The sequence below is a fragment of the Rhamphochromis sp. 'chilingali' genome, assembly GCF_963969265.1.
Source record: "Rhamphochromis sp. 'chilingali' genome assembly, chromosome: 3".
In the NCBI taxonomy this organism is placed as follows: domain Eukaryota; kingdom Metazoa; phylum Chordata; class Actinopteri; order Cichliformes; family Cichlidae; genus Rhamphochromis; species Rhamphochromis sp. 'chilingali'.
The window spans coordinates 18,356,214-18,382,616 of record NC_137931.1 but is presented as its reverse complement, the minus strand read 5'-3'; the positions used below and the strand labels follow the sequence as shown (position 1 = coordinate 18,382,616).

The 26,403-nt window shown below is 40.1% G+C and overlaps 1 protein-coding gene across 3 annotated transcripts in view; it reads right to left on the bottom strand.

Annotated features, from left to right (window-relative positions):
- The window catches only part of filip1l (filamin A interacting protein 1-like), a 108,409-nt gene that overhangs the window by 1,093 nt on the left and 80,913 nt on the right, over positions 1–26,403 (bottom strand). For 2 of the 3 annotated variants that reach the window (XM_080877494.1, XM_080877495.1), the window contains exon 5: positions 9,848–12,683. In XM_080877494.1, the coding sequence (XP_080733620.1) occupies positions 9,848–12,683 (2,836 nt within the window). Of the gene's footprint in view, positions 1–9,847; positions 12,684–18,325; positions 18,482–26,403 lie in introns of those variants that run through there. The other variant, XM_080877496.1, reaches the window with a different exon arrangement.

Below are 26,403 nucleotides of genomic sequence, written 5' to 3'. Positions count from 1 at the left end.
ACTTGCCATGAAATAGGGCAATTTTCAGTAAAGGAAAAGGTTTCTACTATTTTTAAAATGCATTAAACATCCTTTCAGCAATATCACAATATGTTTAATGATACATTTAGACAGTTTTGTGCAAACTTTAATACACATCAGTGCTTCTTCTGAAGAAAACTACAAGTATGGTGAAAGCTGTTAAGTCCAGCAGTTAATCAAATAAATGGTAACAGGTACAGTGGGGCAAAAAAGTATTTAGTCAGCCACCGATTGTGCAAGTTCCCCCACTTAAAATGATGACAGAGGTCAGTAATTTGCACCAGAGGTACACTTCAACTGTGAGAGACAGAATGTGAAAAAAAAAAATCCATGAATCCACATGGTAGGATTTGTAAAGAATTTATTTGTAAATCAGGGTGGAAAATAAGTATTTGGTCAATAACAAAAATACAACTCAATACTTTGTAACATAACCTTTGTTGGCAATAACAGAGGTCAAACGTTTACTATAGGTCTTTACCAGGTTTGCACACACAGTAGCTGGTATTTTGGCCCATTCCTCCATGCAGATCTTCTCGAGAGCAGTGATGTTTTGGGGCTGTCGCCGAGCAACACGGACTTTCAACTCCCGCCACAGATTTTCTATGGGGTTGAGGTCTGGAGACTGGCTAGGCCACTCCAGGACTTTCAAATGCTTCTTACGGAGCCACTCCTTTGTTGCCCGGGCGGTGTGTTTTGGATCATTGTCATGTTGGAAGACCCAGCCTCGTTTCATCTTCAAAGTTCTCACTGATGGAAGGAGGTTTTGGCTCAAAATCTCACGATACATGGCCCCATTCATTCTGTCCTTAACACGGATCAGTCGTCCTGTCCCCTTGGCAGAAAAACAGCCCCATAGCATGATGTTTCCACCCCCATGCTTCACAGTAGGTATGGTGTTCTTGGGATGCAACTCAGTATTCTTCTTCCTCCAAACACGACGAGTTGAGTTTATACCAAAAAGTTCTACTTTGGTTTCATCTGACCACATGACATTCTCCCAATCCTCTGCTGTATCATCCATGTGCTCTCTGGCAAACTTCAGACGGGCCTGGACATGCACTGGCTTCAGCAGCGGAACACGTCTGGCACTGCGGGATTTGATTCCCTGCCGTTGTAGTGTGTTACTGATGGTGACCTTTGTTACTTTGGTCCCAGCTCTCTGCAGGTCATTCACCAGGTCCCCCCGTGTGGTTCTGGGATCTTTGCTCACCGTTCTCATGATCATTTTGACCCCACGGGATGAGATCTTGCGTGGAGCCCCAGATCGAGGGAGATTATCAGTGGTCTTGTATGTCTTCCATTTTCTGATGATTGCTCCCACAGTTGATTTTTTCACACCAAGCTGCTTGCCTATTGTAGATTCACTCTTCCCAGTCTGGTGCAGGTCTACAATACTTTTCCTGGTGTCCTTCGAAAGCTCTTTGGTCTTGGCCATGGCGGAGTTTGGAGTCTGACTGTTTGAGGCTGTGGACAGGTGTCTTTTATACAGATGATGAGTTCAAACAGGTGCCATTCATACAGGTAACGAGTGGGGGACAGAAAAGCTTCTTACAGAAGACGTTACAGGTCTGTGAGAGCCAGAGATTTTCCTTGTTTGAGGTGACCAAATACTTATTTTCCACCCTAATTTACGAATAAATTCTTTACAAATCCTACCATGTGAATTCATGGATTTTTTTTTCCACATTCTGTCTCTCACAGTTGAAGTGTACCTCTGGTGCAAATTACTGACCTCTGTCATCATTTTAAGTGGGGGAACTTGCACAATCGGTGGCTGACTAAATACTTTTTTGCCCCACTGTACCAACAAGACAGTGTACATCACTGTGACAACAGCTTTATGGTTTTTCCTATAATACCTGGTGGTGTAGTCTGTGATTTTTTTGTCAGTCCAGCTTTATATATTATGTTTAACCCGAGTTCCCAAGCGGTCAGCTGGTGGGTAACAAGGCATCTCCGAAAACGTCAGAGCACTTATGCAAATATGTGATGTCTTGATGAATCGAGCAGGTATTAGAAGTTTACACAGCAACATTCTCGCATGAAAATATCTTAAAAGTTTATTTTGTGACCCAGAAAGAGTAATATTTCAAACCTTGCCACTCTGCGTTCCTCTGCCACTGCCTCGTTTGAGTTTTGGATGAAATGGATTCTGGGATATTGCATTTCGTCATTTCGAGCTGATTGGAGACCAGAACAGCCAATCAGATTTTTTTGCATCCAAGTCTGTGATTGGCTGGTTTTGTGGCACAAATATAACGGTGTACAGAACGAGTTGAGCACGCACGGGCAGAAATGTTGAAAGCGCGAGCAACACATTGTGAGTGAGCGCAAATGCGAAAACTGAGCGAGAGGGGCTGCTATTGTATGTGTGGGTGGATAATAGCAAACGCGGAAATACATTTTTTCCACGCAGCAATGTTTTGTTCACTCAAATTCAGCTTTTCTTTGCTCAAAAATAAATTTCTCCTCAAAATACAACACTTGCACCTGCAAACTTTTTTTTACGTGCGCTCAGAATCGTGGCACAAAAATAACGCCATACAGTTCTTGCACCCATTTTCAGACAAATGCTTTTTTTTTTTTTTTTTTGTTAAGCCACTTAAATGTTGATCAATGATCATGTTTGACAGACATAAAATACTATCTTCGCACCAACGAGTGGATTCCCAAAGAGCTATTAGCCAGGAAATAGTATCAGTGAAAGTGTCTATTAAGACGCCATTTTTAAGGAAGGGAAACACGGCAAAAAAGCTGGTGTATTAGCCTCCCCAGGGCCCGGACATCAACATTATCGAAGCAGTGTGGCATCGTGTTGACAGAGAACAGAACAAACATCCAATAAAGAGCTTTGGATGTCCTTCAAGAAGCCTGGAGAACTATTCCTGAAGACTACTTAAACAAATGACAAGAAAGCTGCCTAAGAGAGTTCAGACTGGGCTGAAGAATAAAGGGGGTTAAATAACGACAAATATTGACTTTCAGGCTTGTTAGAATTGTAAAAAGCTAATTTTTGCCTCATATACTGTATTTCCATGTGTACTGGCTCATTTAAATAAACCACTGCACGTATTTCCCATTTTCTTAGTAAAATATAAAGAAATGAGAGATGCTTCAGGACTTTTACACACGGCTGAGTTTAATCTTTTCACAGCTTTATTCTTCATTTTCCTCATTTTTCAAAAGCTGATTGGTACTGCAAAAAAATGTCTTTGTACTTTACATCAAACATCCCTAAAACAGAATTGATATTAGGAAAGCATTTTAAGATATCTCTAGCAAAAAAAAAGTTTCAAAAGCCCTTTTCAGTCCAGGCCTCTTAACTTTTTTTATCTGGAGTTCACTGGAGTCAGAAATAAAAACCGAAACCGTCTCTTTGTATGAAAGTGTCATCGATCTGGTATCCTTTTCTCCAGCCCAGTGAAAGTTTTCAGTATTTCCACGAGTTTCATCACTTCACTGATATTATTCCCTGCCGAGCTCCAAACCTCTTGCTGTTAGGAGAAGCGCTCGTGAGGTTTAGAGAATTAAGAAATATTCAGTGAACTACAGCCTTAAATATTCATACGGGGGTATAAATTTCAGAATAAGTAGGGCCTCATGCTTCGGCGGAGCTAATGGTCCAGAAAATCTGACCCACGTCATGGGAGTGCTGTTGATTTTACATGGAGAGAGACCTTAATGTGCGGCTTTGTCCTCTCATATATCAGCGGTACAGCAGGAGTTCAGCTGAGTACTTCCTCCTCTGCCCCACACTCTGCACCGGCACAGCTGTTTCTGTGGCAACCAAACACGAGGTTTGTTTTGGTGCTTGCGTTGCGGTGGGAGAGAGGCTTGCTTTCACAATGTCTGCACTCTCACACTCACGAAGCCTTTTGTTTAGACAAAACCCCAGTACTGCTGTTTATTAAGGGTCAAGGTGGGCTAAAGCACGGAGATCTGCTCTCTTTGTTCGCGCCGTGGTAATCGTTCAATTTTCCTGTCCCTGGCTGATTGATATCAGTAGCTGATTGTTCAAAAGTCACATCAGGATGTCTGGCATTTTTGATGTTTTCTTTCACCCCTGAACAACTCTGCTCTTAATCAGCAGTATCATTGTGAGCTTAGTGTGATTACAGCTTCGCTCTCGCCCAGCAGAAGGGAGCATTGCTGCAGGCTTTTAAATGAAATAGCCTTCCAGTGTGTCACATGATACTCATTCTCCCAGTCTGGCTGGGATACCGTGCACAGATCTGTCTTCCTTGGCTGAACCAGATGAGTTTTATGAATCGAATAAGTTTAAAGTGAGTCAGGGGGTGATTAAGGTCGCAGACAGTAATCCCAGCTGCTGGATGCTTTTCTCAAGGAGAGGTCTAATGAATAGCATCTTGTTTAGCCCCTGCATCGTTTCATCACACCCAGGCGAGCTTTGGATCTGGTTTCCACAGCTGCGCTCCTTCTCACTCATTGGATTTAATGCTTGATTTAATCATCGCCTCGTTGCCACACCGGCTCGTCTGCCTTTGGGTCAGGTTCAACAGTTTTCCTGCAGCACTTGCCTCGCTCCATGAAAAATCAAAGTATGAGTTTGTAATTCATTAAAGTGTATTAGTTTTTAATGGTTATTGGTAAAATGTAAGACTTTGGGTAAAGAGGAAGGCTCAGGGATGGAAAGAAGAGCAATGAACTTTCTCAAATTTGTCTTTCTACCCCTTACAACACTTAATTTGTTGCCCTACTTGTTAACAAAGGTGTGAATCACCTAACAATTAAAGTATGGATCTGGTGGCTTTGATCCAGCTGGAAATACAGAGTAAAATAATTACGATTCTTTGTGTGTGTTTGATTTTAAACAAGCCAATCGTATGATGTAATTCTAGTTTTAGGTTCATGCGTACATAAAATGCCACTGCGATGAGGAAAGCCCATCTGAGGCGTTCATTATCTTTTCCTTAAGACATGAAATGAATTACCTTTTCCTCTTGCATCCTTTCATTCTTGCCTTTCAATCAACCTCCCCTCCCCGACCATCCAGTTCTGACCTTTGGTACAGATTTAACGTGAAGTGAAACGCACGTACGAGGTAACATTTTCAGTCCATGTGGAAGAATGCATATACATAGAAAACATTTGCAGGCTATACAGATGACTCATCTCAAAGGACGTGATTCATGGGAGAAAAGAAAATAAACGTTTTGGTTTTCTACCCAGTCAAAGGCACGCTCGGTAAAAAGAACTTTCAACGAATACGTTTGTGTTCCTGTGACCCAAACACAGTATCAGGTTTTGTGAAGGGGTTTTGTGATGTTTACAGTATGTTTCCTGGAGTGCATTATTCAGTTGCTATGCTCATAACATTGGGAAATAAAGGCATTTTTTTCCCTCTATTTCCACCACTTTAAAAGTTTTAGGATTTTCTTTGTCACGCCGCATGTTTGGATTAGAGATGGACCGATCCGATATTACGTATCGGTATCGGTCCGATACTGACCTAAATTACTGGATCGGATATCGGAGAAAAATAAAAAATGTAATCCGATCCATTAAATATCACAAAAGCACCTCACAAAACTTGCAACACGCCGTAACTCACCTCAGAACGTTAGCACGTCGAGCAGTATGCATCACGTGATAGAGCGGCTGTGGCATGCGGGACCTGTCGGTGGTCTGGATAGCATTTGGAGCTTCTCTAGCAACCCGGCATTTCATCTCCGACAAAGTTATCCCCGAGAGAAGTAAAGCAAGTGTGTAAGTCCATCTCTGAATGTTTGTAAAGCATTCCTGCGTTAAGCTTAACAAGCGACTGCCTCTCGCTCTCCTGCTGCTACTTCAATCATGAAACTGCTTAATGATCAGCTGATCGGCTTTTCTGTCGCGAGTCCGTGTCTCTGGTTTGTTTTTGGCCCACTTTGCACCAGAAAGAGGAAACCAGCGGCTGAACAACAGCAGCACGTTTAAGCTCGATCAGCTGTTGTTAGAATTTATTTATTATTACTTTCTACACCAGGATCTTTTTCTACGTAGCTGACGCTGGTAACTGTGCAGGGGCGGATCTAGCAAAGTTTAGCCAGGGGGGCCGATAGGGCATTAACAGGGAAAAGGGGGCACAAAGACATACTTTTCTTTCTTATTCTCATTTAAAATGTCGAGCTTTTAATAAATAATTATCCGAATCTTACACCCAAAGTTTTAATTTGATGTAAAATGAATAGAAGTCAATTACTGTATATAGTAACTATTAAGTCTAATATATATATATACCCTAGTAAGCTATAGTACTTTTTCCTTTGAGAAGGTACCATCTGTGCAGTCTGCAATTTTGTTGAAGAAAGATGTTGAATCTGTTTAATATTTCTTGAAAAATAATTGATTTCTGTGCTTTTTTTTTTCACACTGCATCAAATTAAGGTTGATTACGTCGATTAAGCATCATGAGGTGGAGCGTGAGGGGTGGTTCCCTATTTTTTATTTATTTTTGTTGTTGCTGGGAGTTGGAACCCTATTAGTTAGGTTGCTTAATATTTACGCTAAGTACTCTTTAAAATACCAGAATAGGGAGGATGGTGTAGGTTTAAGTTTATTAGATTGATCAGTATTGCTGAACTATGAAATTTTTTTTTTTTGCATATAGGTATAACAGAATAGCTTTAGTGTAGTTGTTGTTTTAAACTTGAGTATGAACTTATACAAAATGCAGCAAGATATTTTTAAAAAAACAGTTTTGTTGATTAAAAAACACTATATCGGATTCATATCGGTATCGGCAGATATCCAAATTTATGATATCGGTATCGGACATAAAAAAGTGGTATCGTGCCATCTCTAGTTTGGATGAACATAGTTCACTTTTAGTGCAGTGCCCTCTGGTCCCAGTGCTTAGAGGTGGGTGCGTCTTCCTCTCAAAGTAGTGAGCAGCAGTGCTGTCTTCACCTCCTACAGTTCACACCCAACTTCATACAACACCGCTGCATACAGGTAGGCACAACAAAGGGCCTCCACTCAGGAGCAGCTACAGTAGTTTTTGTTCACTGAACATTTTTGGGCCAGATTCATGAAAACACTGAACCAGTGCAAACTGGGTTTTAGGTAAAAAAAAAAAAAACAAGTGATGTGTTGGTATTTCCAACAAGAGCACCATGAGAAGGTATGAGGTGTAAACTCACAGATTTTTGTGACAGACAAAGTATAAGGAGGAGAATATTTAAATTGGACTGTGATCCGTAATTTACCGCTAATTGTGCCGATATTGAATACTAACAAAAAGGATGTCTTTTATTTTTTATTCAATTTTTTTGTGCTTCATATTGAAATTAAATACCTGCGCCTGTATTTTGAACACAGCACAACTTTTATAAAACTAAAACTAAAGACACTTTGCACTAACAATCTAGTTACCCCGTTTAGTTAATCTGGCTCTTTATAAGTAATTTTGTTCAACGATGTTGAAGTATTTAACAATTATCCTAAACGTTAACCTGGTCAATGGCATGTTAGCATTACCCGTTTAACTATTAGCAGTTGCCTAATAGCCACATTAGCTGTGAGGATCAGAGAGTAGCGGCTAGCAGTTAGAGCTATATTTTCAGTCCTGCCCATTTGTAACATATATAGGCAGATGTTAACTTAGTAAGATAATGCTATTGTTTGTGTCTAAAAACTGTTGTTTCTCTTACAGTCCCAGATTAAGTCTGAGAAAAGTTTACCTCCTGGTATGGGCAGCCATACCAACTTCTAAGCACAGGACTACCTCAGATAACCTAGACATACTGTGGTCTTTTTTTTTGTTTTTTGTTTTTTGTTTTTCTTTACTACTTAAGAGAATATTAAAATAGTTTTAATATGTATAAGTTATGATTATATTACTATATCTTTTGCACTATGTCGGACAACTTAGACTGTTATTATGTAAAGTTTTTGTATTGTTGTAATCTTTTAAAAAAAAAAAACATTGCTCGTCATAGTTTACCCTAAATTTGCAGTAGATAATTTTCCAGATTTCTTTTTTTAGATTTTTTTCAGAATTGTACTTTACATCTTCTTTCAACTGCTCCCTGTAAGGACTGCCACAAGGGTCTTCTGTCTCCTTCTCATTCTGCCCTTTTCCATCATCTTCTCTTTACTCTGACCCTCATGTGAGATTGAAATGTTCCCAACCTTTTTCAAGCCAGCATCACATCATCATCTATTGAGATCTATTCATTTAAATCGAGTTTAAACGTATCTTGTTTTCACATTTAATTATATAAAAATGTATGTTGTTAAAATAAGTTTTCAGCCAGTTGAACTATCATTGTTTAGGCCAGTTTCATCTGAGTGTCAGCTATGTTTACCGTTAGCCACTGCTTTCATCTGACCATTTAGGAGTTATAGTTAGCTTATTAGTAACAATAAGCCATGACTTTAGGCTACAGCTCCAATTAGATGCAGAGTATTGATCTTTATATGTGAAGTATTTGTTCACATTTATGTCCCTTTTATATTCATCTATAATTAAAACTATATATAAAGTTTTGTGTTGTGTTTTTTCAGAGAAAAAAAAAAGTCATGACTCCCTACATTTTTTTTCTCAGTGGACCTAATCCTCATCTGTATATGATGTATTTATTGCTTTTGGGTTTCTGTTTGTACTGTTTATCCTTTACGGTCATATGAGTTTTAATGCTTCTATTCATACCTATTCAGGTGCATTCAGTCTTCCCACGTAATCCATTGTCTCTGCACATACACCCGCAGGCTTTCTTGTGCTGTTGACCCTGGTTTGAAATCACTGATGTAATCCAGCAGGTACCCTTTGCAGTGCTGCATACACGATTGATGCTAAAAGTTTTCATGGTCCAGTGAATATGTAAGATTGTTTCAGTTATGTTTGAAAAACCACTGCTGAAGAACAACTGCGGCTGTTGCATTTTTAAAAGTACAAGACTCACCTTCCACAGCAGCTTTACGGTGTGCTGCACTAAGGTTTAAAGGTTTTAAGCAGAGTTTCCATTATGTCATTTAAGAGAACTCCCAAGTTCACACAACTGTGGTTTTCTTTCTCAGTTACTGGGTTTCTGTGTCCCGAAGAAGAAACTATGACATCAGCTTATGATTTTAACTCAACCATGTGAGAATCCCTGAGGGGTTTTTGACTTTGCGTTTGTGTCATCTGGTCAAACATAAGCACTGTGTTTTTTATTCTGAAAAATCTTCCACTTGAGTCTAACGGAAAGTGATCTGCAGACATTTTGACTTTGACTCACTGGATTCAAGTCTTTAAGTGTTAAAACGTTACAGTGCATGCAGCACAAATCAAATCAAAGAGCTGATTTTAATCTATTGGCATATTCCCACATTATATGTATTTTTAAAAAGAAAAAATTCAAAACATGCTGGATTTAGTGAATAAATGAAATCGGCAAGCATGGATGACAAACTAAAACATACTTCTTTTTGCACACTTTAATTCTCAGGAAAGCAAACAACTTAATAATAATGCAGTATGTGGAGTATGAAGTATAAAAATTGGTATGATACATCAGTGTGAATAGTCTGACTACATGGCAAATGTGCCACTGAGTACAATACAGTAAGTGCACTTAAGTTAAAACCTTGTGTTATGTCAGATTAATTCAAGTTCTAGTGCTTTATTTTTTTCATGCAGGCACACAGTTGTTTGAACTTTATCACACAGAACCAAGCAAACCAACAAAAATGAAAAGTAAAACATTCAACTGTTTAAGCTCAAAAATGAAGCAAATCAGACGTTTTTTAGGGTATAGAGTTGGGGTATAAGAGGTATCTTATGGGCAGGATGGGATGGAAGGTTTTGGGGGTTATCAGGTCAGTCGTAGGCATTACTTACTGTAATTTGTGATGGCCTTTGGATTGGGGTGGAGGTGGGCTTAATCATGATGCTACTTGTGATTTTGCTGTTGGCTTTGACAGTAGGAGAACTGCAGTTTGCAAGCACCTGAGTCCTTTGTTCCGGAAGTCCAGGCGTGTGGCATGGACTCTGCGTTTGGGACGAAGTGCTGATGCCCTGAATGAATGGGCTCCCTAAGTGAATGTGGATTTTGTTGTCCTCTGTGGTGATGACGTTGGGCCCCAAGCTGGGGGACCTCTGGACCTGCCAGCTGTTCTGCCTTTCGGGGGTCACGCGGAAGACGGCGTGTCCTCCAACAACCTCGACTGGCTCCGTGGATAAGGAGCGGTCGGGGGTGCCTGTCATCACTGATACTATTTGTATTGGTGACATGGCTCTGTCTGGGGTTACAGAGCCACAGGAGTCTGGGGTCATCGCTCTGGAGTATGTAGCCATAGTAAATGGTGACAGGGCCCTATCTGGTGAACATGGCTCATCAGACACAGAGGAGCTCTTAGATTTTGCTGTTGGGGAAATGGATTTTGCATTAGGGGATATAGATGCATTCTGGATGATGGTAATTCTTTGTTTGGGTGGACCCCCGCTTGTGGGTATGACAGCAGTGCTGGTGAATGACTGGGTGTTTTCTGTGGTTGGACTGGTGATCTCTAGCGTTGCAGTGTTGTGTCCGTGGTCAGGTGTCACTTTAATATGCAGAGGTTGCCCAGGACTGTGGGTCAGCACGACGTCTCCAGGCTGAACATGGCTGCCATTCTGCCGCGGGTGCATTTTTCCATTGACCTGATGAGGAGCGTCTTTGTTCTTAAGGAGTGGGCCTCGTGCTCTTTTCAGGTTGTTGTTAAGATTATTTACATTATTGATAATCGAGGGGCTACATTTGGTGAGCTGCAGCTCATTGCTGTAATTAGCATTTTCTTCTGGTTCGTTCTCGTCGTACAGCTTGCCGTTCACCACTGCACGTTCCAGCGGTGGCATACCCTTGCAGTTGGGAGACATGAAATCAAGTGGGTCTGTCTGAACCTCCTTAGTGGAAACATGCAGGTCTGAAAAGCGCCTGCCGTTCATTCCTGGGCGAAGGCTTTTGCTGAACCGTCGGTATCTTTCCAGCTCTCGAGTGAGCGTCTCCATTTCTCTGGCCAGTTCTTTGTTTCTGACTTCCTGCTGGGTCAGTTTTCTCTGCAGTGTCGAGTGGTCAGTTTTCATGCGGCAAATGGACTCTTCTGTTCCCATGTATTCATGAATCTTCTCTTTCAGAGCTGCCACCTCTCTGGTCAAATGGCTGGACTTGGCCTCCTCTTCCTTAAGGCGTTTGTAAAGGATGTGCTCTTGGTTGCACTCTTTCTTTTCAACCAGCTGGTACTTTGAAAGCTCTTTTCTAGATACTTCCAGCTCTTCCATCAAGGCTTTAGCTTTTTCTTGCTCGTTGTTAAATCTTTTCTCCAGCGATTCAAACGCCTCTGTTTTTAATGATTCGCCTTCCACCACTTTCATGTCTTTTAACTTGCGTCGGAGGCGTTCGACTTCCTGGGTCAAATCTTTTACTTTGTTGTCTTCTTGCTGGAAGCGGTTAGCAATTGGCGTTTTGATATTCTCCTCTTTAGCCTTGTTTCTCAGGTATTCTCTCTCTATTGTCTCAAGTGATTGCAATCTTTTCTTCATCAAGCTTATTTTAGACTCCAAATCGTTACTCTTCTCCTCCTCAGCTCTTAACCTGGCCTTCAAGTCATCCTTTTCCTTTGTAACACTGCAGATTTTCTCCTCAAGCTCAGCCTTTGATCTCAGTGCTTTCTTGCTTTCGTCAATAAGCTTCTCTGTAACTGATGTAACTCTGTCCTGTTCAGCCTGCAGTTTGCCTGTGCTGTTCTGGACTTTGTTCTCCATTTGCTTCAGCTTCTCTGCCATTGCCTTTCTCTCATCCACCAGCATCACTGTGAGAGTCTTTAGCTTGGTGAGATCTTCCTTCAGAGTCAGCTCTGTCTTTCCCAGCTGGCTTTCAGCAGCCTCCAGTTCTTTGACTCTGACTTTGAGGACTTCCAACTCACTGGTCAGAACCTTTGACACCGACCTCTCTTTCTCCAAGTTGCTTTTCAGTGAGCTGCATTCTTGTTTGCTCTTACTGAATGCATCCTCTAGTTTCTCCAAGTCCATGATTCTCTGATTCAGTTTGTCCACTTCAGCTTTCAGGCACCGGTTTTGGCTGGCCTCTTTCTCCAGTTTTTTGTTGAGGTCCCTGCATTGGTCCTCCATTCTGATCAGCTCTTCATCCTTTCCCTCCATTTCAAGTACCCGTTTTCGTAACTCTTCAAGCTCTGACATGAGGCCAGAGTTTCCACACTCACCGCGGCTAATTTTGTCTCTCAGCTCTTGCAGTTCCTCTTCAGCCCTGCGCAGGGTTTTATTGGTCTCCTCCAGCTCATCAAGCTGCCTGCTGAGAGCTGAAAGCTTCTGACGCAGCTGCCTGTTTTGGGCATCTTCGCTGGTTAATTTGGCAGTCATGGCTTCCTGTTCCTGATGGTATCGACTGGCTTGGTCACGCAGCTCAGCCTCCAAGCGACAGACCTTTTGCTCCTCTTCCTGCAGACGAGCATTAGCTGAGCTCAGCTCTTCCTGGGCTTGTGAAGAACTGGCACTCAGTTCTTGAACTTTAGCTGTCTGTTGATTCAGCTGCTCGGTAAGACGCTGCTGTTCATCCACAACCATCAATGCAAACGATTTGAGTTTTGTCAGCTCCTCCTTGAGGCTTGCCACCTTTTTGTTGTTTTCTTCGTCTTTGCGTTCTTGGTAGGCCTTTTCCTGATCAATTAACAGCTTTAACCTGTAATAAAAGGAAAGAAAAAAAGGAACATGATTTTTAGGAATTTGATTAGTTAGCTTTTTTCCTGACAAAAGTACGTTATTTAATTAAAAAGCACAAAATATAGAAAATGTAAAAATAGGCGTTAATTAATTTTTCAAACCGTATATAGGTTGATATTTCCTTTTAATATTTACCTTTGTATTTTGTTATCTTTTGATAATTTCTCAATTATTATTTATTTATTTTTTGGCAGCTTAAGTCTTCCATAGAGGGTAAAAATAGAGCATCCTAAACCTAAATATCTAAAATGCTAATCCTGTTTATCCACTAATATTATATAAGAAAACCCCTAAAGGAACTCTACACCCTCACTGTTGTTATCCATACAGTCCAGCTCTCCAAGCTCTGACACATCATAAACACTGTTATTTTCCCAGCATTTCAAAGGAGGAATAAAGTTCTTATGTCATGGAAAGTTTAACACATAATAAAAAAAGCATCACTTTATGTTCTGAAATACCTTTGGTTCATTTTTGTTCCCTCAGTGCCAGCTAATTCACATATGCTTTGGAAACCTGAGTTCCTGCTCTAAATAGTGGGTCTTAAGTTTAACAATCAGTGAATTTCCGAAGGTTTCCACAGTGGGTGAGGTGGTAGCATAAGACCTACGTCCCCTGTCAGAAAAGAGACACACAGCCAAATGCTGACCTCTGAAAGTGATCATCTGACTGGACAACATGACATATTGCAAGCACAATAAAATATGTCTGTGACCCACTTATAATCTAAATCTGAGGCCTGATTGTTAGCTCATAGAAGGAAATAACTGCATCATTGCACAAGAGCAAATCAGGAAATCAGGATTCAAGCAAAAATGAGAAACACTTTAGAATGTAAACTTTTTTAATGTCTGTCACAGCTGACAAACTGACAAAAATAAAATAAAATCAGAAGCAGTCTGTTTAAGAAAAATAACAAGACCCGACAGGGTAGCATATGTAATATTTATATTTCCACAACTAATGAAATCCCATATTTTTATACTATAGAATATGTTTGCCATGTGATGCAGCTGTAGTCCCTTAAGTACAGTGTGCAGCCCGGGTCAAGGCGTCTGGCACATGCATGCATCACCAAAGTGCCTACAGCCCCTGGAGAAAATATGTTATGACTGCTGTGTGTGCGTCTGCCAGGCGTTTCCACACAGATGGCCCACTGGCATGGAACAATCCTTTAATTAAGGGGTTCCTCTACTACCAACCCTCCTCCCCCTCACTAAACCCACCACCACCTACCCACCCTGCTTTTTTTTTCTTATACTTTTAAAGGAATTCCCCCTGCTTCCAAAAGCAATTACAGCTCCGCAGAGTTTATTCAGAAGACCCCCCCCCCCCCCCCCCCCCCCCACACACACACACACACACACACACACACAAATTCCACATGTACACTTGGGTTGTGGGCCATGATGTAAGTGTGGTACAGTAGGGTGGGTCACTTCTACAGCAGTATGTCATTTCTTTCTTCAGTAGCTGCTAAAGGGCAGTTGGATTTAGGGGGACACATGTAACTAGATCCATGTGCTGCTATTACACAGAAAAACACCCAATAAAGTACATATAAATTTGCATGATTAAGAATAAGACCTAATTATTAGTGTGGTTGTAATGCATTATGGGAGGAAATCTTTTTATGGACAAGTAAAAATAAACTTATTTATAGTAAATTATGTTGAAATTTTCTAATAAAGATGTACCATTCTAATATTGGGTATAGTCAGAGTAGAGCATTGAACTAGAGGTGGTTAGATCAATCCAAATATAGATAGCAACGCTGGTATCGGTATCGTATCGATACTGAAGCGCCAGGGTTGATACTTTATATAAATATAACTCTAACATGCACTGTGAAAATTGTCTGAACCTTTCTGTTTCTCATGTTTTATTTGCTTATAGCACATTTAAACAACAGAAGGTGACCCAAAGCGCTTCAGAGACAGGCACATTTACATTTCAAGGTGCCAAAAACACCCAGTTTCAAATGCATGAAAAGCTTAAAAGTGTGTTTTCTTGTGCAAACTAATTATTGTAGAAAGTAAAAGTCACAGTGATTTATTGATCATTAACATATGTTAATCATTTGGAAACTGATGAAGATTCATCTCATAAATCATGACACCCTGCTCTATCGGTATCGGTATTGGTATCAGCGATACTCACCCTGTATTTGGTATCCGAGCGATACCAAAATTTATAGTATCACACAACACAAGATTGCATCATCCTTTATAGTTTAGCTTTTCATGGTAAACTCAAAGTATATTTACTCAGCTATTATACTTTAGTACCATTTTTTTGGAAAGGTTCCCCGGTATATTACTTTAAACTTCAGTCAATTACATTTAAACAACTACAAAAGCTCTATTCACTTTTACTACTTATATTCCAGTTTAACTTAAAACAGAGACAATCTACACATTTTGATCTATTCTGGTGAAATTACATGAAAAAGTTGAAGTTATATGGAGGTATATATTAATACACACTTACACGTATGTCAGTTTTAAAAAAATGATTTATGTCTTGAATAAACTACTTTGATTTTTGCATATAGAGGATTGATATGGCTGCTATGCTGGGGTTATTAGGTGACATGGTGTTCAACAGTGTATTAAACAAATCTCCAATCATGCTTTTTCATTTCAAGGAATCTGATAGCCCCAAGGACTTGCACTTTTCTGTCTGGGTTTTATCAACATAGCTTGCTCTTGTTTTTAATCCTGTCTCCTACACATGTTGATTGCAAATCATGCCCAGGACTACAAAGTGCTTGCCAGTGGTGTCATCAAAATACTTATCGCCTCATCAGGAGCCATGCATGTGCTGAAAGGTTGCTTTTTCTTTGATTAGATTATGCGTGTGAAAAGCTGCAAAGCAAAACTCCTCTACAGCAGGCAGACATGTCCTTTTCAAACCAGTTTGTAATCACTATTTATTTAATCTCTTATCTCTGTCCCCACTGTTTTCCTAGTGATGTCATCGGCGAAAATAGAAAGATCAACATACTTTGTTCCCTAGTATTACTGGAAACTCTGTCACTCTGGCTTAAAAAAAAAAAAACATGTTAAAAAAAAGTCCTGAAATGGATATTAATCCAAATTACTGCATGCAAGAGAACTTTGCATCACTAAAGACAAATTCTACCTCCTTTGTAGGACTATATTACTCTGTGCCTGATGTACTCTGTGGTACAGAAAAAAATCTTTAAATCAGATAATTTGTTCCCGGACTTCTTCTCATCAGGGACACACAGAGAGATGAATGTAATTGGCCAACAGAGCAACATCTGAGACCATTTTGGGTTGTTAGATATAATTTAGAGCACACTGCATGTTGCATGGATGCGGCAAAAACAGACATAGTGACACTTGGTGAAAAAAAATACGATGGACTTATCTATCGTGATGTCACCCATTGTTCCACACCTTGAGCTGTCAACGTTACCATATTAGCCAAAGCTGTTTTTCAAGCCAGACGTTAGCTTTTATTGATAAAAGGGTGGATGGCTAAGTTAGCAGCTAATACTAGCTAGCTTGGTTAGCAAGCTGCATTCACAAAGTGCAACACAACAGACCCATATCAGCTAATTAGTGTAATTAGTGTAGTTAGAAATAATAGAGTAGTAGAATTTCCCTCAGCACATCTGAAGGACAAACTTTTTGGATGGCCTATACCATAATAATCTAATATTAGTCAGATAATTTATTAAAATGCAACATACATACAGTGAAGGGGTCCAGTTTAATGACTCAAAGTAGTGGATGAGGCTTAGCAGACTCCGATCAGCTTCAACTACCTGTGTCAGGGAAGCTCAATTGTCCAGCTGGATAAGTTATTAAAAAAATTATCCCACTTAGAGTTGTTATGAGAGGGGGAAACTATCCATAGAGGCCAAAACCTTTTTTCTTTTTCCTCTTTTTTTGGTCAAAGTTGAAAACATGTTTTCTAATGCTTTGGTCTTCCATTTTAAAATGGGAGCCTTCCACGATTGACTCCTTTCTGGAGCCAACCTCAGGTGGCACCTAAAGGAAGTACAATCAAACTTTTAAATGATGGTTAGTAGCTCAACCTACCTGCTGTCACCATCTAATTTACTATGTGTGTTGCATTTTCAGGGCCACATTTTGAACCCCATCACGCTACATTTTCAGCATTGCAAGAGTGTAGCTCCTTTACGCAGAGATCTGTGATTCTTGAAAAAAGAACAGTTTAACAGCTATCACTATTACCACTCATGGAGCAGCATGTGCAAACTTTGCATCAGGTACTAATCTCATTCAGAGCGGTTTCCCCAGGAAGACAGATGCATAGTCACCACTGTCAGTCGTTAAATGTCATGGAAAAACAAGTCGTGCTGAGTGATTTAGTGTGTTAGGGTCCTTGAGTGGATATCTTAATGTTATATTATATTTTCCTTTTCTCTCAAATGTACGATAACATGAATGCACTCAAAGAAAAGGAAACATCCAGTCGGGAACTCTCAGCCAAGTCCATATGGGAGACACACTAGCACACATTACAGCTTTGCCGAGGGCTTCCCTCTGTTTTTATGCTGGAAACTGTGGCTCACCCGCTGTGTGTAAAGTGCCGCTGCGCCTCCTCTGCGGGTTGCTGTGCCATTTCCTCACCGCAAGCGATTAGGTCATGTATGTATAGACTAATATATCCTGTGCACATACATGAACATCTCCTCCTTCTTTAACAGATGCTGGTGTGACAACAGTTCAAAGGGAGGACACTGATTGATGAGGTCCACGGACTGTATTTAAAATCCGCACAGGCCAAGTGATATGCCCCCAGAGTGCAATCAAAACGCGTGATATATGTTGTTCGGGTATTTATTAACTTCCTGCTAGTGGTATTATGATTAATAACATGGTGTGAACCAAACAGAGACCTGGATGTGACTCTCCTGAAACATTCGGGTCTTAAGCACCAAAACTGTTTTACTTACTTTAAACACAGCTGCTGTTTTATACAATGCAGTTAATGGCATTACTCTTAATTGGTGTGACTTGAATTAATATAATATACTTATTACTATCATCACAGAACTATGCCATCTGCTATTGCACACGCACTCAGTCGCACACAGTCATTTTTCTTGTCGTTACACATGGGACCCAAATATTTGTGTGTAATTCAATTAGGCGTACATTGTGTACTAATTTCTGCTTATTATTTGACTTACATAGCACGCAACGAGGAACATTTAGGACCTTACCTTAGATTTCCCTAATTTTACAGTCTACATATTTTAGTTGTCATATTAAGTGCTCCTTTCCGATCATTTCTATTAAATTCATTCAACTTTTATAAGAATTTCTCAGCAAATATGCAAAAAGATACTTGGGAATTAAAACCCCCACAATGGTGTCTAATTAAGTAGAATCTAATGTCTTAATTTTCCTATGCAGCTGTTTTAAAGAAGACACATTTCAGATGTAACTTACAGTAACTATACAAAATATAATTTAAAAGAACAACCAGAATGACAAGATGCAAGTCTGAAAATCTGTGTGCGTTCAGGCTCATCAAGGGAGCAGCTCTTTTAAAGTTTTGAAAGTTCTTCTCCTCAAAGGCAATGTTTTGTGTGCCTACCTGTGCCAGCGGCTCTCTCTCCCAGCTTTACTGCCACAAGCTCATGATCAACTTGCCGTACAACACCCGGGCTCTCGGCTCTCCCGCTCTCTCTCTGATTCTCAGACTCTTAGTAGCAGTAATGTGGGCATTCCTGCAGTCAGACCAAACAATAAGGGATGTGCTCCCTGCCTATGGACCATTACATCATCAACATGTCCTTATATGGAGCTTTGCATTGCAGAGGCTCACAAGAAGGGGGTGTGCTTGCTCGCATGTGTAACTGCGCTTGAGCAAGCCTGCTGGAGTAACTGTTTAACTAAAGGTTGTGGCACAAAAAAAATAAGAAGGGAAAAGGTATGCCTTGTCGTATGTAATGTGTGAAATATCTGCACAGTCTGTCAGTGCTCTAGAGGCCGAACAGTAAGCGAGGACAGATGAAGAGTTCGAGTTACAGTATGTCCTTATGGGCCTTGTCAGCTTAACTAATTTTTTCAGCCAAGGGAGAAGAGGGGAAAAAATAATCAGCTTGCAAAGTTAATAAGAGATTCTTGGATGCGGATTTGTAACTGAGACCAGTGCTGGAGAACATGACAAGACTTGTAACGCATACTGTATCTTTGTGAAATGTATACACAGCCCACTCCTAAGAGATCCCCTGGCATTTAGTCTCTCAAAAGGTTTGTTAGTGATGCTGATTAAGCTCAGGGAGTGTTTCCCTTATAGCCACCTAGTAGCAGAACCTGTTTAGTGTCATGGAGCGGTGAGCACAGTTAGTATGCTGTATTATGGAAATTCGAGTTAAAACCTATTTAGTTTCAAGCATATTAGAGTGATGAAAAAACATAAAATGTAGTTTCTTCTCCCTAGGCAGTGTTTTTGTCCACATAATGGCAGATTTAGTTACCAAGTACTGACCTGTTCTTTCACCAAACATGGCCCATTATGTCAGCCAGGTCTTCTTTTTTTTAAACTTTTAAGCACTATTTACTTTTTTCCATAAATGTCAGATGTAAAAGTAGTAGAGAGCTCATTTTTACTACCTCATTTAGTACAGTTAGGAAATGGCTGGAGTAACGATGATTTCTCCGCACATGCTCAGTGGGATTCTGTGAATTCTGTTGAAAAGGAAAAGGATCGTTTGAACCTAATTTTGAAGGGGGGGGGGGGGGGACTGCAGGTTTAAAACTAATTAATTATGGATGTTATGAAACCAGTTTTTTTTTTTTTGGTACCAATATGAGTAGATTTGCTTGATTTACCTAATACGATGCCAAAACAAGTCTTGTTTTTTGTTTGGTACATTGTGTCAGTATAAGCATTTATATAATGTTATTCATTGCAAACATCTGAGCTGACGGAACAAAGTTGATTTCGCAACAGCAGTTCCAGCTATCTTAAATAAACCTGTGTATTTCAGCATAAGAATGATAATATTTTGGATATTGTTGTATGCTGAATTGAACACATCTGGATGCCATTTTTTAGGTGCTTCGCTAAGCTGGAAATATCTCTTTCCTTTGTCTGAAAAGCACAAAAGAATCATTTGCATATTGCCTTTTTTGTAAATCAATTATCACCCCTTATTCATCCACCCACAACACAAAGTACTTCCATACCCAACTCTTACTGCTTTTCTTATCAATGAGTAAGGGTGGAGCTATTGAAGTATCTCATGTGACATCATGTGGGCAACTGATGCATAGTTGGACATGATACAATCACCGGTTGCTAGGGGAAAATGTGTATTCACCAACTGATTACAGAAGTTCTGGGGCATTGCTGGCTGTCATTGGGTAAAGAAGCAGTACCAAAAACCTCCTGTAATTGGTTTTGTTGTTAGAGGATTGCTAAGATTTCCTGTAGTTATTTCTCTATGAATAATAACTATAAGCTCAGCGGTAATAAACTTGAAAAAGTGTGACACAAACTGGATTCGCCTTGCATCCGACTTAGGACAGTTTCACTACAGCTTGGAGAGTGGCTGGGGAAGTCAGTCAGTTCCACTCAAACTACAACCGCAGCAATATCCCAGCACCCAAAACAATCACTGGGAGGATTTTTACCAACTGGTTGGGGAATACACGTGCCAGGTGGTCACTGACTGGTCTGTAGGCCTGCATGACTGGGGTCTTATTCACTCGATCCTATATTGTCACCATGATTCTCACACTTCAAAAATGGTACACAAGCTAACATCGTGTGGTTTGTGGTCACATGTCTGCAAAACCTCAATTGCAGCAGCTGCACTGGTCACCATCTTCCACATATAGTTGTCCTGTGCTTGTTGGCACCCTCCTCCTTCAGCGCATAAGGATAGACTAGAGCGCTCGATTTATATGCTGCCTATGTTACCTAGGGTAGGGTAGCCAACATAGTGTAGGGTATCATGAACATTTGTTCTGGCTACATTCCTAGTTTCATTTGAATCTTCAGGTTATTCATCTAAAATAGCTATGCTAATACGGTTGCTGCTAGCTAGCATACAAGATTTTATCATGACTGCATATAGCCTAGTATAAGTAAGTTAGTAGTGTATTGATGTACTTTTCTTTTCTAAAATTAACATATTTCGCTCAGTTTATATGTAAAAATAAAAAAGCAGCTCATTAATAAAAACAGTGTGTGTTGTGTGTGCAAACTGTATTAAATACAGACAAAAAGTGGGACTATTTAATGGTTAAAAAACAAAGTTTCCCTCACTGTAGGTTTGTCTGCAGTGGATATAGTGGTTTGATGGCACAACAAAATAAGAATGATTACTTTACAAGTAAGAAGCTTACATTTTACAAATTTAGAGCGAGCTAGTAGAAGTTTTGTTCTGTGCACCAAGAGTATATTGAGATTGAGATGCAGATATACTTGAGTCATAGCCAATTAATAATTAATAATCCAATCATTTGTTGTTTAGTCTCCTGCAGAAATAGAAAGAAGGCTTTAGTAAGATGATTAGATATGTAATTAGATATCTGTCTGTTTTTAGGCCTGCTTTTGATGATGGGGGAGAGGGGGGGGGGGGGGGGGGGTTAGTATTACAATTTCCCCCACTTAGTGGGCTGGTGTATTTCAAGTGATCTGAGTATGGGGAGAAATGTCTCTCATACACATCAGAACAACTTTCTCTGGTAAAATAAACTTGTGTGACTATGGTCATGTGTTTTTATTAAATATGAATCTGGAGGCTGAAACATAGAATCTAAAGCAGCCATCATGGCCCAGGAGCAAACAACATCTGCTTCCCAGCATATTTTTCACAACTTATTTGCTTATTTATCTTTTCAAAATCCAAAGTATAAAGATTACACATTGGAGCTCTGCCTTTGGACTGAGCCAGGTTATGAGAAAGTCTGAAGCAACGGTTGGGTGGTTAAACATCTTACCTGTGTGGTGAAAAGTGGCTTTAAGCTAATGGCTCCACAAACAAAACAATGGCGTTCCACACTGTGATGTAATCACAGCTTAAGTCAGCGCACATCAGTCTTTATCTGTGGCGCATTGTTTGGCTCAAAACGCCAAAGTCTTAATTTTTTTTCTTCATCGGGGGTGTTCTCACCTTACTCTGAAAATTCTCAGCCTTTAACTGAAGACAGAAGCCACAGTGTGTCACCTATTGTCACATGAGGGGCGCAAATTTAATCTTTAAGTGAGGTTTCCCAGTTTTTCGTGGGAATAAATGTGCCCAGTATATTCCAGACAATAGGAGTGGTGACACTTCAGGAGCATTTCAGCGAGTGACATAACTAGCTCCTGACAAACATGGTGCGAGAACGGCAAGGTTTCATGCTCGGTGTAAGGTGACAATGCATGGCAGACAGCAAATGAGTTACATAACAGTTTGTAAAAACACAAAGCATGTTCTACGAGTACGTGCTTCAGGCAGTCGCAGTTATAAGTGATTCCAGCAGTGTAAGGGAATAACGAGGGCAAGAGTCTTCCTGTCTCCTGCCCACTAAATACAATATGTCATGGCTTCACAATGGCTGAGGTCACTGTTGCTAAATGTTACGAGCTCTGCCAACTGAGCTGAAGGAACTGGATTTTCTGGGTAAATTTAAAGCGACAGTAGGGCAGGATTAATATGTTAAAGATGTGACCATGTTAAACTTACTTGATGACCAGGATACAGATTAAAGGCTCGCAAGTGTTCAATCTACATGCCCATCTGACTTTATGACCCTTCCTGTCAGCTGAACGCTATGCAGTATGAGGAAAAGTCGGTATTATCATTTATTTCTGGCATCACAAGATGTAATTGTGCATTGACCATACAATAATACTGGAAATGATGCTTTTACATTGAAATTGAGTTAGCGTTCAAGGCCACAAGCATCTAGGAAGCGTTTTCATCAGAGTCTGGACAACTTTAAGGCCGGAAATGTAAAACCCAAACTTTGTCCAGTGGCGTATTCCAAGCAAAATTCAATTTAGCCGATACAGCAGATGCCAGCATACACAATCTGAGTCTATGTCTGTTCATTAATAGTGCACGGAGCAACGTTCGTGAGTCACAGCGGGTGCCAGACACGACTCACGAATTCCTAAAAGGAAGTAAACTCAAAACATGTGGCCCAACAAGTTATGTTTAAAAAAAAAAATCCAATTAATCACAGTGTTTTTTAACCAATTGGAGGAGACTGTTGTTGGAAGACAATGAATGAGGCTGTGTGAAAAGCAAGTCTGTGCAAAGAGTGTTGGTAGAAGCCAAAGATAGCATGTCTTTCAGGTCAGGAAGTTCCTGTGCAAACACACAAAATGTGATTTTGTTTGGTGTCTTGAACACCAACTAAAAAGAGAGGGACTGGGTAGAGCTTTCTGTATGGGAATTGTCACATGTTACTCAACAGCTAAAGACCAAAGAGATGGGAAGCTAAAGCACAAGCAGAAAGACATCGTTGCCTACTTTTCTGAGACTGAAGTCTTCACTCATTTCATAGACGAGCTGTTTTTTTCAACCTTTTGAAAATCTGCACAGTGCAATACTTAGTGTGACGGATTACCATCAGCACGATCTGTTATAGCGATGTGTTTTTCCCCATTTCCCTGCAATAAAGTGTTTGTTCTTGGAAGAAACAATTCGGTCATCCAAAATAAGACCCTGTTTCTAAATCAGGACATATTCAGAGCCCTGAGTACTGTACACTTGAAACAGATGTCAAGGATCAAACACAAGAGCGGGCCACACAAACATGTTTGCTGTGACAAGCCTCTGCCAAATGACAAATAGTGTGGGGATGAAGAGGTGTTATGCAACCTCAGTGGAATGACTATGGCGCTGACTATACACAGAAGAATGAAGGTTTGGGATTTGGTTTGGATGAGCAACGTGTGCTTTTTGAACTCATCCAGTCTCAAGGCACGGTCTTCCGCCATTTCAACATGTTCTTTTGGACCTGGTATTAGTGAGAATTCCAGATGTGTACGAATGAGACATGATGTGCTTATCTCGTACATGAAGCATTAGTGGGTCTGAAAGACTGATGGCCTGCTTTCTAGTGCTTTGTTCAGACTGACACTATCATGGTTTCCGGTGTGATTCTGACTGGGGATGATACATCTTTGTCATCACAACAAGAACAGTTGAATTGTACTGTGGAGGAAAAGTAAAGCCTTATTTTCAGAGTTTGAAGTTGGCTGAGGTGTAAAAGTATTGGTTAAGGAATGATGGAAAGATGCATGACACATAAGTCACATGAAATCGGCTGATTCTGTTATTTACGTGGTTAAAGGGAAGCACACCGAGTTTGAGTTCTAACATTAATCACCAGGTCTTGAAATGAGTTAATATGACCTCAGATAAACTACAAAACAAGTTTGGGCAGTTTGCTGCTCTGGAGCATTCAGGCGTGTGTTAACACAATGCCAAGGACAGACATCAGCAGTGAGCTTAGAAAAGCAGTTATTGCTGCCCATAAATGTGGGCAGGGTTATGAGGCCATTTCCAAACGATTTGAAATCATCCTATAATGAGAAAGATTATTAAGTAGCAGAAAACATTTAAGATAACTGTCAGCCTTTCCAGGAGTGGATGTCTCAGCAAATTCACTCCAAAGTCAGACTGTGCAATGCTCAGAGTAACTGCAAAAAACCCCAAGAGCTGCGTCTCATATAGTGTGTTATATAGTCTGAAGCACGGTAGTGGAGGTGTGGTGATTTGGGCTTGTTTTGCAGCCACGGGACCTGGACACCTTGCAGTCATTGAGTCAACCATGAACTCTTCTGCATGTCAAAGTATTCTAGACTAGTATTCTAGGACATCTGTCCTGGATCTACAACCGAATAGCTGACCAGTCAAAGTTCAGAACTCAACCTAACTGAAATGCTGTGGTGGAAAATGAAGTGATGTTATAAAGAAGAGAGGGCCTAAATTCCCCTACAATGATGTAACAGACTGATAAAGTGACAAAGAGCTTGTAGGCTCTACAAGCTACTGAAGGATGGGATGTATTTACCTTTTCACACTGCTTCTGTATTTCAGCTTCATTTTGTTTAAATATACAATGAAATGGTGAAATCTACCACATGCTGTTTCACACCTCAGGTTAGATTTAAATCATTTTAGATGTTGCTAAGGACCAGATGATTTTTAAAAATATATTTATGCAAAACAATGTTTTATTTAAAGAGTATTTAACGATATTGTGTGTTCCTTTTTTGTTCCTGTTTCATAAGATCATTTTCTTTTCTTCTGTAAATTTAGGTGCAGCTTGAAATGATTTTACGGTGAAACTTAGTAGACTTCCTGAATTGTGGTTTATCTTTGGACATGGATCTGCATAACCAAAATCAGTCTTTTATCAACTCCGAAGCACATGCTGCAAAATTACTTCAAATTTGTGGGGGAAAAGAATGAGAATAACATCACAGTGAAGTACAAATCATGTCAGGGTGATAATAAGTGTGTGTCAGACACATGACATTTACACAAAGCATTTGAAGACTAAGAACAGCTCTACAGAATTGTGCAAGTGACAGAGCTCCTGAACCACGGTCAGCAGCAGACCACATGAACTGGACGGGCAACTTTGACAGGGAGGGAATCGACTCAAGTCATTTTGCTATTCCATTAAAAAAAAAAAACCCATGCACCTGCACTCACACACCCTCTGTGCATAATTACAACCATATATAAGATGGTACAGTCAGAGAAATGTAGCCACAGTTCTAAAAAAATGCAAAAATATCTGTCTTAGATTTCAAATGCAAAGCTTTTCTCTGTATTACTGTATTTAAATCCAAATCCAATTTATTTATACAGCACATTTAAAAACAGAAGGTTTGCCCAAAGTGCTGTACAGAAACAAAAGGGGAAAACACAAGATAAAACCATTGACACTCACATTAAAACATAATAATACACATAATAGCTTACAACATGATGCACCTTGAGGCTGATTTGGCCCTATATAGATCAAATTTAACTGAATTACATTGAAAGCTGGAGACACACAGGGGAAGCGTTTTCTCTAGGTGCAGAAGTGGATCCATGAACTCACCACGCACTCGTACAGCTCACTGTGTGCACAGTATCATGCTTAAAATCAACTGCACAGACCTCTTTTTAGATTCAAAGAGTAGTGCTGTACTGCACTATACCGTGCATAATACTGCAAATTTTGGTATTGATCCAATAACAATTAAATACAGGGCCAATATAGGTGATATTGGCGGTGTGGGTGTTTAGGTTTTTCCAAATTGCATGAATAAGTGTAACTTATAGTTTAAGTATGTAAGCAGAATTCAGTTGAGGGGATCCAGTGACTTTATTGGGCGAACTTGGACCGTCGAGGCCCGTCCTGAACAGCAGCTGCTAACTTTTAGTTCATCTAAAGCTGTCACTACAAGGGAAATTAACAGGCTTGCGGTAATTGCTCTGTAGGTATATTGTGACAATTTACTTTTAAATGTAAGGTTTCCCAGTGCTGGTAAATCGTTGCACAGATAACAGTGGAGCAGGGAAGTGCTTCTGAGTGCATATTTGTGCATATATATATATATATATATATATACAAGGTATGAATCTGATAAAACCATTAATGTCCAAACCAGATGGAAACCAGAGATAAAGCAGAGTGTGTGTTTTTTTCAAATAACACATGTGC